Raw genomic sequence first — 10,418 nt, 5'->3', positions numbered from 1 at the left:
ACAGGTGCATACACACACACACACACACACACACACACACACCCGCACATGGTGTACAGGTGCATACACACACACACACACACACCCGCACATGGTGTACAGGTGCACACACACACACAAAGGAAAATACCCATACACAAAAAATGTCTAAAAAATTTAAAAATTAAACCTAAAAAGAGGGAGTCTGAGCTGGGTGTGGTGGTCCATGTCTTTCAATCCCAGCACTTGGGGTGCAGAGCAGAAAGATCTCTATGAACTTGAGGCCACCCTGATCCAGGACAGGCAGGGATGTATAGAAGACCCTGTCTCAAAGTCTGGGCTTCTCAGGAGAGAGCCCTGTCACTGGGAGTCTGGATAGTTCATCCTATGAACAAACCCAAAGCAGGCCCACAATCCAGTTACTCAGGAAGTTTAGGAGGCAGGCACTTCACAAGTTCAAAGCCAGTCTGGGTACTATAGATGGAATTGGCAAGGTGATGTCAGTCATCCTCCTACTGCCCAATTGGAGTTGTTTTTGGTCGAGGGGAAACCATTGGGCCTAGATGTCCACAAATGCTGGCTTACTACCTTCTTTTCCACTTGTGCCATAATAACAGGGGCCTTGGGGCCACTGCGAGTTGGGGAGATGAGCAGAAAAGCGGAGGCCGAGTAAAATCTCTGCTGTGTGCTTGGGAATGTAACCACCTCCTGTACCCCCAGAAACTTCCCTTCTTCTCCTGAAAGTCACTTACTCCTAAGTCATTCACTACTATGGCTATGCTTCAGATGCTGTTTTGTGGTTCTGGGGACTGAGGTCAGTGCCTAGCACATCAGACAACTGTGTTTACCATTAAACTATTTCCACCATTTAAAAAGTTGTTTGAGAGCTGGTCTCCCCAATTTGTGTAGGTGATTGCTTCCGATTCATGAGTTGCTGGGATAACATACCTATGTTGTCATGACCAGCTTCATGCTATTTTTAATGAAATCTAACACAAATTTTAACTCAATGAGCTTTGATAACGCACCTGCGCCAACTGTGGGAAGCCAAGGAATCAGGGGTGCATGGAAGGAGGCTTCTTAGATGCAGGGTCTCAACCTGCAGCCTTCTGTGGGCTACTATGAGAAGACCTGGAGGAATAAGTGAATTGGCTCTTCTCAGCAGCCAGAGGGAGACAAGGATCAATCAGCCCAGTAAGGAAAGGATGTTTAGTGGAGGTTTGTCACTGTCTCACAGCTAAAAACCCTGGGATTGAGCTGCATCCCAGGACTTCTGGTCTTTGGATGAGCAATGAGGGCTCCCTGGCAGTATTGGCTGTACACCTGGGATACCTCCTCTAAGCACTGCACCTTTATTGTCAAATACACAAGTGAATAGCACCGTGTTCCCCCTGTTTAGGTAACTGTGGAGCCTCAGGCAAGAGTGTGGGGGTAGAGAGGGTGAATACAAAGACCCTGGCCGCCATGTGGAAGTCTTCCCTCCCTTGACCAATAAAGACCCAACTTCTCCCTTTTTCAGACACAAGGATAGAAGAGAACTAGTTAGAAACTAGGACAGTTTATTTCTTGTTCAAGGTATGGTGGTTTTATTGCATTTACTATTTCTGGGCAATGCACTGAGCAGAAAAAGAAAGTCTCAGAATTCTGTGATTGCATCTGAATAGAGGCTTCTTGATGTGAAAATCAGGACATAGAGCACCAGAGGCCGTGAATTCATTTTCTCAGGCTTCCTGACAGCTGAGAGCTGGTACAGCCTACAGAACCAGCCTGGCTGCAGCTCTTGGGTCCAGTCATAGCCACACTGAGGTCAACACCAGTGGGCCAGGACAGTAAGACATTTTCAATTGCTTGAGGTTTCCTACCAACAACTACCCCCAGAATCCCAGGCTCTGAACTTAAAGGCCATGGATGAGGATTCTTCCTTGCAGATGACAGCAGCTCTGAGAGCAGACAACGGACTGAGCCCGGCATTCAAAGGGATGGCAAGCAAGCTACCTCAAGTCCACATCGGTTCATCTGAGGCAGGATAACAGCACCATGAGATCATCTGGGGTTTGGCTATGTCCACTCAAACTCCAGGGTTGAAGTCCTTATTCCTAGCACCTCAAGATGTGACTTTATTTGGAAACGGCCACTCCAGATGTAGGTGGGGTTCAGCTGTAACAGACAGGGTTAGCGCCCCAACCCAAAAACTGGGATCCTGTACAAAAGGTTACGTTTGGAGACCAACACAGTGGAGACAAAGGCAAAGACGTTTGTGCAGGGCTCCTCAGCTTCTCTGTGCAGTATGCAGCCCAGGGCTACAGACAAGGGTTAGTGACGACAGCCCCAGGATGATTCATCCCCTCTTCTAGCCTCAGAGAACCAACCCTGCTGACACCAGCTCTCGGCCTTTGCAGCCTCACAGCTGGGACAACGCCCCCTGCTGGTGTTAGAAGAGCTCAGGTTTAGTACAGTCACGACAGTGCCAGGGAACTAAAGAGGCTGCCTTGGACTGGGTACCCTTGAAGGACACGGCTTCACAGAAGCTTCTGTCCCATGGTTTGGCTCGCCCAACAGAGCCTTGATGGGCTGACAGAATGCAGGACTCAGGGTGGTGACAGGCAGTTTCCATCACAGATTTATGAAGGATCTTTGGGGCACAATGAAGACATGTTGGGACAGGTGCACACATTTAAAATGTGAGCTCCTGATCCCCGTATGGTCAGTGGCCTGGCCAAATCAGGTCTCATGACAATCCCCAGACCCCAAAGGCCTCCTGGCCATCTGTGGGACACTCTCCTAGACACAATGACCTCAAACTGACTTCTGAGGACAGGACCAGGGTCAGGGCTTTAGGCCACCCCTAGAAGGCATGGGATGGGGCAGCTCAGTCCCTCTGAGGGCTGGAGCATGTGACTAAAGGTCTCTAAGATGCAGAGTTGCCTCACCTCCCTGGGTTTTGGCACAGTAGAAGGAGTGCTCAGGTGGCTACTTTTTATCTGGGGAGGAAGAGGCATGGCACCAGAAGTCGGACACTACCTGAGAGCAAAGGGCAGGTGGTTCGGGCTTTGTGCTAGGCAGGGACTAGTTTGTTGGGCCACGTCCCACTCAGTATGAGTTCAGAGCCTGCTTGGAGCGGCGCTTCATGTGCAGGCGCTCATGGCGGAGGAGATCATAATTCTGCCGGAAAGTTTTGACACAGTACCGACATTGGAGGGGACGAGCCTCACTCTTCAGGTGACAGTGGCTACGGTGTCTCACCAGATAGTCGTGTCGCTGGAAGCCCTTCCCGCAGTTCCCACACTGGAAGCCCAGCTTAGCCTTGCTCTTCTCCAGCAGGGCTTGGGTACCTGTGCCCTCCGTTTCCAAGGCATCCTCCTCGCTCTTCTTCACTGGTGGCTGTTTGTCTGGATGCAAGTGGATCCGTCGGTGGGAGAGCAGGTGTGAGTTGAGGCGGAAGCTCTTTCCGCAGACAGTGCACCTGTAGGGCTTCTGGGCCTCATGGGTCTCCAGGTGTCCATCCAGGTCCTCGCTGTCACTGAATAACTCTCCACACACTGAGCATTTGTGTGGCTTCTGCTCCCTGCGGCTGCGCAGGTGGCGGATAAAGTTGACCCTCCAGCGGAAGATCTTCCCACAGTTCGGACACACATAAGACTTTTGTGAGGTTTGCACCTCGCCTCCAACCTCCGTGCTGTTGCGGTGGGTCGAGAGACTATGGGGCTTTTCTGCAGGGCTCCTCAGTTCCTCTGTGCAGTATGGGCTGTGCTGGGAGTCCTCATCCCCAGAACTGGACAGCACGATCTCAATGGTCACCTCCTGGTCCAGGCTATTCTTTAGGGGTGGTGGATCACCTCCTGTTACAGAATACCAGTATGGTCAGTGGAACTGTCTAGACTACTTCCTGCGCAGACAGGCTTAACAGGGGATCCAGACACCCTGAGGTTGTAGTGTTCCTTATCAATTCCTGAGGGTCTGGCTGCCCTGCATAGTTGCTGGTGTAGTAACTGTATCTCTTTCTGACTTTCCTGCTGTTTTCCCATAATCCTTTCCTTTCCAAGCATTTCTTCCGGAGCCAATGGACCTTAAAATTCTAAGAGCTGGCACTTACCAGTGCAAACCTTTGACACACCATTTACAGTACTTAACTAGGCACCCTGCCAACGACCCTGGAAGTTCAGGGGCTGTGTCAGAGTTATGGTGTGCACAGCCCCCTCTGCTTATGCTGTGAACTCACAGCTACAGGGAGAAGGATGGGAGACGGACTTGATCCTCATTGTTACGCAACCTAACTCTGCTTGACAGAGCTAGAAGGAGAGTTCAAAGCTCAGCTGTCCTCCGGGTTTTCCAGCTGAGAAGGCTCATTCTGGCCAGGTGGCTTTTCTAAGCCCATGCAGCCATATCTACGGGACTGAAATGACCACAGCAGCTCTGCTCTTCACTTTCTCGACCTCTGAGTGGCCAGGTAGAAGGTGCTACTGAGCCCTTGCTAATGACACCTTTCTTCTATTAATCGCCACTAGCTTTCAGTAGAAGACACAGTGCTACAGCGGCCTACAAAGTCTCTCCTTTATTCAGTAGGAGATGACATTATGACAGCGGGAAGTCTACGCCATGAACTCCTTGTGCCCCAACTCAAAGTGACCTCCAGGATGGTAGAATGCCACTGTATTTGGAGACAGTTTTTCAAAAGGCAAGTTGGCGTATATGTAGAACCTAGAGCTTTATAAAGAGCTGGAGAGATGGCTTAGTAGTCAGGAGTGCTTGCTATTATTCCAGAGGACCCGACTTAAGGTCAAGCAGCTCCAGGGACTCTGATGCCCCTCTTCTGGTCTCCATCAGTACCCACATGCATGCATATAACACACACAGATAAAAAGTGAAAAATAAATCTTTTCAGTCTAGTGTGACACCTGTAATGCCAGCTGCAGAGCTGCAAAGGAGGCTGAGGCAGAGGATGAATGTTTGAGAATCTTCAGACTGAGTTCAAGGCTAGCCTGGCTAACTTATTATAAGAACTTGCCTAGCACACACAAGGCTTCACCTTCAATACTCAACACCTTCAGCAGAAAAGAAGCTACTTGCAAGGGGGAAGGGACCAGCAGGAGGAGAGGATGACAGGAGACAATGTGACACAGCACACACAGGTAAGGACAATGAGACTTCACACCCGAGAGCTAACTTAAAATAGGGAGACAGAGGTAAGCTGGAATGAGGCCACTATATAGGTAGGCCCCAACACAACTGGTATTTCTGTAACAGGAAACCTGATACAGAGAGATCATGGAGGTCACAGGGAAGAGGTAGTTGTGGGGAGGGGAGGAAGCCCACCTTAATGAGACCTTGATCCTGCACTAAGGCCTCTGGAACTGAGAGAAACTTTTATGTGGTTAAAATTTGGTCCGTGTGAGGCCAGAGAGGTGGCTCAGTGGTTAAATACTGGCTGCTCTTCCAGAGGACTTAGGTTCAATTCCCAGCATCCCCATGGCTGCTCACAACAGTCTGTAACTCATTTCCAGGAGCCGATGCCCTCTTCTGGCCTCCATGAGCACATCCACACACCAAAGGGGGAAAGGCTCCACTTATGGTAAGATACGAAGATCCCAGTCTCACAGCTTTTGGTAGCAGGAAGTATGGGAACAGCTGTAAGAACCACGAAGAACTGTGGAAGCGGCTTTGGAGCCCAGCCCGTAGGCTGGGAGTGTGTAAGGTGCATGTTATCGACAGATGTGAAGAGGTGGCTGGTAGAAACGGGTATTTAGTGAACTTCTGGATGTGTCTCAGATGGAAGCCAGAACAAGGCAGTGAAGTGTAAGGGAAAGGTGATTCTTGCAAGGTGGCAGAAAAACTTGGCTAAACTGCGTGCTAGGTGTTCTGTGACAAGCGGAAGCTAAGTGACAGCAAGGGTATTTCTAAGCAGATTGCTGGAGACACTGTTTTCTTCTTCTTCCTGCCTTCATTAAAATCTGGACTGAAGTAAAGCTCTGGAACGTGAAGGTGGGGAAAGTCCTCAGGCAGCTGCTTTACTCTGGCTTTCATCATGGCAATAATCAGACGCCTGCAGCAGCTGCTTACAAAGTGAAGCTTTGTTTAGTTTTGTTTTGGAGAGGCTCTGGTGAGAGCTTCCCCTGGCCATATCACTGATAGATGATAGCAATGGCCAGATGTCAGAGCCAGAGAGCATACCATGGCTAGGGAAAGTGTTTACCACAGAAACACGAAGACCCATAGAAATAAAATCGAGATTTCATGGGATGTGTTAGTAATCACAGCGGTGGGGAGATGGAGACAGGCAGGGCCCCTGGGGTTTGCTGGCTAATTGATAAACCCTAGGTTCCAGGGTTTTGTTTTGATCTTCAAGACTGTCCTGGAACTTGCTCTATTAACTAGGCTGGCCTCAAACTCAGAGATCCTCCTGCCTCTGCCGTCTGGGTGTCGGGATTAAAGGTTTGCGCCACCACTGCCTGGCCTGGCTGGAGACTTTGTACCTTTTTGACCCTATCTTAAAAACCAAATGAAGTCCTGCTCTATGGAGGCAGAGACAGGAGGATCTGAGTACAAGGCCAGTCTGGTCTACCGAGGAAGTTCCAGGGCAGTCAGGACTACACAGAGAAACTATTTCAATTAAACAAACAACCGAGAAAACCAAACAAATAACATCCCCTCCCCCAAACAATATGGATGAGTTCTGAGGAATATGTGTGACATCTGAAGTTGACCTTTGGTCTCCACACCTGCATAGTCAACCTCATTCCCCACCCCAGGCATGTGAAAGTCAAGAGTAAGCTATCTAGCACTGCAGGGCTGAAGGCTGAGGGCCCTTCTCCCACAGAGCAACCCATGCTCCTCCCTAAGCACACAAGGTTTCTGTGTGTAGCCCTGGCTAGCCCTGAACTCACAAAGATCCACCTCCCTAGTGTTGGGATTAAAGGTGAGCACCACTAAGGCCCTGGCTCTTTTTCTTTTAATAATAAATTTTTAAAAGATCATCTTATGTTTACAGATAGTTGCCTTCGTGTTAATCTGTGTACCATGTGTGTGTAGTGCCCACGGAGGCCGGATGAGAGCAGTAGATCACTTGGAACTGGAGTTACACACAGTTGTGAGCCTCGGTGTAAGCGCGGAGAACGGAACAGCTGTCTCATCTCTCCAGCCCTGACGCCTACACATGTGTGTTCCGTCTGTGTGCCTGCTGCCTGGAGACGACACTGCAGCCTCTGGAACTGGAATAAGGACAGCTGTGAGCTGCCATGTGCGCAGGCGGGGTCCTCTTTTTTCTCGTTCATTTACCTGAGGACCCTCTACCAGACTCTGCCGCCTCCCACGTTGCCACTGTGAAGATGAAGCCTCTAAAAGAAGCCTTGAGAGCATCCTCCAACCATTCCTTAAACCAAGGCAGGATTAATACTTCCAAAGGATGGTTTCTGGGGAGAACACCAAACTGTGGCTTAATAAACAGCGGGCAGTGTGTGCCTGGGCCTCCTGGAACCTTGCCAATCACCTTGGCAGCGAGAACAGAGATGCAGCTACTTGGGAGAGAGCCGTGTAGGAGGAGCTCCCTGCCTGGTGTCTGTGCCCCTTGAACTGTATCTTATAGGAGACCAATAAGGTTCTTTGAAGATTTTGCACTAAACGGAAGAGAAAGGATAAACAAAGGCTGTAGTTCCAGCTCTCTACCTAACAGCTGAGCTGTTAGACACGTGCTATCCCACGAGAAAGGGGAGGAATGACCCTAAGGCTCTTTAGAGGCCAACAGCAGCAGCAGCACTGCCACCAAGGACACAGAGCACAGCCTGGGGACTGGGGCCAGTTCTGCTCAGCGTCAGCCAGCCTTGGCCTTGAGCCAGCACCAACCAAAGGTCTCCTTCAGCTCAGAAACTAGCAGAACTTACCTAACTAGGCTTTACAGGAGCGTTTGGGGCTTATCTTTCTTTTGTGCTTTTTGAAGCATCTGTCTCACCCTTGTCCTGACACACAGCTTACCTGCTTCATATTTGGAAAGGAACGGGTTAGGACGAGACCTAAAATCTCATCACATCTGAGTTACATGAGCATTCGGACAGAAGCTGGTGATGTAATAGATTTGTGAGGTCCCACTGTGCCATCAAAGCTGAGCTTCAATTCCTGGGCTAAAGTGACCTTCTCTCCTCAGCCTTCAGTGGGGACTACAGGCTTCTACCACTGTGCCAGACATAGGTAAATATATTTTGCATGTAAGGACATGAACTTGAGGACACCAGGGGAGTGTTGTGGGCCTAACTACATCTCCCCAAAGTCCCACATTGAAATCCTAATTCCCTAGATGTCAGAATGTGATTGTAGTTGTAACTTTTAAGAGGTTAAATGAGGGGCTGGAGAAATGGCTCATCGGTTAAGAGTACTGACTGCTCTTCCAGAGGACCTGGGTTCAATTCCCAGCACCCACATGGCAGCTCACAACTGTCTGAAAATCCATTTCCAAGAGATCTGACACCTTCACACCAATGCACATAAAGATAAATAAATCATAAAAAAAAGAGGTTAAATGAGACTATACTGGCGGATTTAAAACAAATATAAGAGGAAAAGAGAAGTCTATGCAATAGAGGTCTGTTGATTAAGTCCACACTTAGGAGGCTTCAGCAGTAAGTTGCAAGTTCCAGGCTAGTCTGGCTATACAGTCAAAATGTCTTAAAAGAAAAACAAACTCAAACCAAAAGAAAACTAACCTTCTAATAGTGCTGAAATTCAAAAGCTAAAATAACTTGAAACATACCCGGCCCCTCCCACACTAAGGTGACAGGATGGGTTAGTTGTGCTGACATGTATACACACACATTATGAGAAATTCCTTGAAGGAAAAATGACAAGCTAAGGTTGTGGGAAGTGTATGCAGACTTCCAGACTGTCCAGTTTCACAAGGGAGGGCAAAAACAGAGATGTAAGTGGTATTCGTACTACATGTATAATGTGTCGGTATGTATAGTATTTCTATGATATGTAAAGTCTGTAAATGGTATAGAAGTAGTCGTGTATATACACGGTCCTCTGTGGTGTGTGTCGGTAAAGACCCAGAATAAAATTATTCCTAAGCTAATAGCTTTTCGTTTGTTTCATGATCAGATGCTGCAGGCTCCACAGACTCTCTTTCTTTTTCCCATACAGCTCAATTCCCCCACAACAAAGAGGGCCAATACCTTCCTGAGTGCCTATGCTACTCTCCCTACGGATGAATATATCTTTTGCTTACACCATATTTGTACAAATTTTTGCTCCCCACGACTCTGGCCTCAGTTTCCACCTAGTAGTAAGTCTGGTCTAGGTATGTGATATCTGTGTGCTGGTGTGCCGTAGCTGTGTTGGGGGCCGTCACCTCAAATCAGTTGTCTGCATATTAAGAAAGGGAATACAGTGGAGCCCAGGAGACAAACTGTGTGTGGGCTATGGACAGCAGAGCTGGACAGCGGAGCTGCCTAGGTCCAGAAGAGAGTAAGTCCCAGATGTCTAACACTGAGTTTTACAGTGTCGGACTTCGGGGTTTGATTTGAATGCGCCCTGGTTTTTCTGTCTTGCACTAAGAAAGTATGGAACTTATTTTTCATTTTATAAGAGCCTATAGTTAAGAGACTTTGTAAAAAAAATTTTGTTGTTTTTTTTTTTTTTCGGGATAGGGTTTCTCTGTGTCTAGCTGTCCTGGAACTAGCTCTTGTAGTCCAGGCTGGTATCGAACTCACAGAGATCTGCTACCTCTGTCTCCTGTGTACTGAGATTAAAGGTGTATGCCACCACTGCCAGGCTCAAGACACTGTGATTTTAGAGAGACTTTCTACCTTTTGGGGGGGGGTTTCAAGTAAGTTTCTCTGTGTAGCTCTGAGGGATTAAAAAGTATAGAACACCATGCTGATGAGCTTTGTAGCTTAAAAGAGACTTTGGACATTTTAAGAAGACTGAACATTTTTGCTTGTTTGGTTTAAGTTGTTTTTTTTTTTTTGTTTTTTTTTTTGACATAGGATCTCATTATGTAGTCCTGGCTGTCCTGGAATTCGCTCTGTAGACCAGGCTGGACTTGAACTCAAGAGACAAGAGATCCATCTGCCTCTGCTTCCTGAGTGCTGGGATTAAGGGCCAGAAAACAATGTTAAGAGCTGACTACACATGCATGAAAAAAATGCAGGAAAGGAAAAGACAAAAGCATTGGTAGAGAGGCCTCCTCCTTTCAGGCTGAGGGACCATGCTCTAAAATCCACTGTCTACACGTGAGCGAGGGGAGCTGAGCACGATGGCTGAGTACCCTGTACTGCATGAGGTGGGCACACCAATCCTGCCTGCATCGCAAGGGAACCAATGTGTGACAACTACAGGAAGCCACTGGGACACTGGGTCCAAAGATGTGTTCAGTAGAGCCCACTGTGCTGTTTAGAGGGCGTTAAGTCAGGACACTGCAGACCCCCTGGAGGGTCACTGTGCTGTTTAGAGGG

At 48.4% G+C, this 10,418-nt stretch overlaps 1 protein-coding gene across 4 annotated transcripts in view; it reads right to left on the bottom strand.

The window, feature by feature from the left end:
- Positions 1–1,525: 1,525 nt before the first annotated feature.
- The window catches only part of Znf496 (zinc finger protein 496), a 26,259-nt gene continuing 17,366 nt past the window's right edge, over positions 1,526–10,418 (bottom strand). For all 4 annotated transcript variants that reach the window (XM_026780941.1, XM_013347406.2, XM_026780942.1 and 1 more), the window contains one exon: positions 1,526–3,818. In XM_026780941.1, coding sequence (XP_026636742.1) covers positions 3,070–3,818 — 749 coding nt within the window. In that variant the 3' untranslated portion in view covers positions 1,526–3,069. The remainder of the gene's footprint in view (positions 3,819–10,418) is intronic.

The sequence above is a fragment of the Microtus ochrogaster genome, chromosome 7, assembly GCF_000317375.1.
Source record: "Microtus ochrogaster isolate Prairie Vole_2 chromosome 7, MicOch1.0, whole genome shotgun sequence".
Taxonomy (NCBI): domain Eukaryota; kingdom Metazoa; phylum Chordata; class Mammalia; order Rodentia; family Cricetidae; genus Microtus; species Microtus ochrogaster.
The sequence above is the reverse complement of the archived record's forward strand: the minus strand, read 5'-3'. Positions and strand labels throughout refer to the sequence as shown.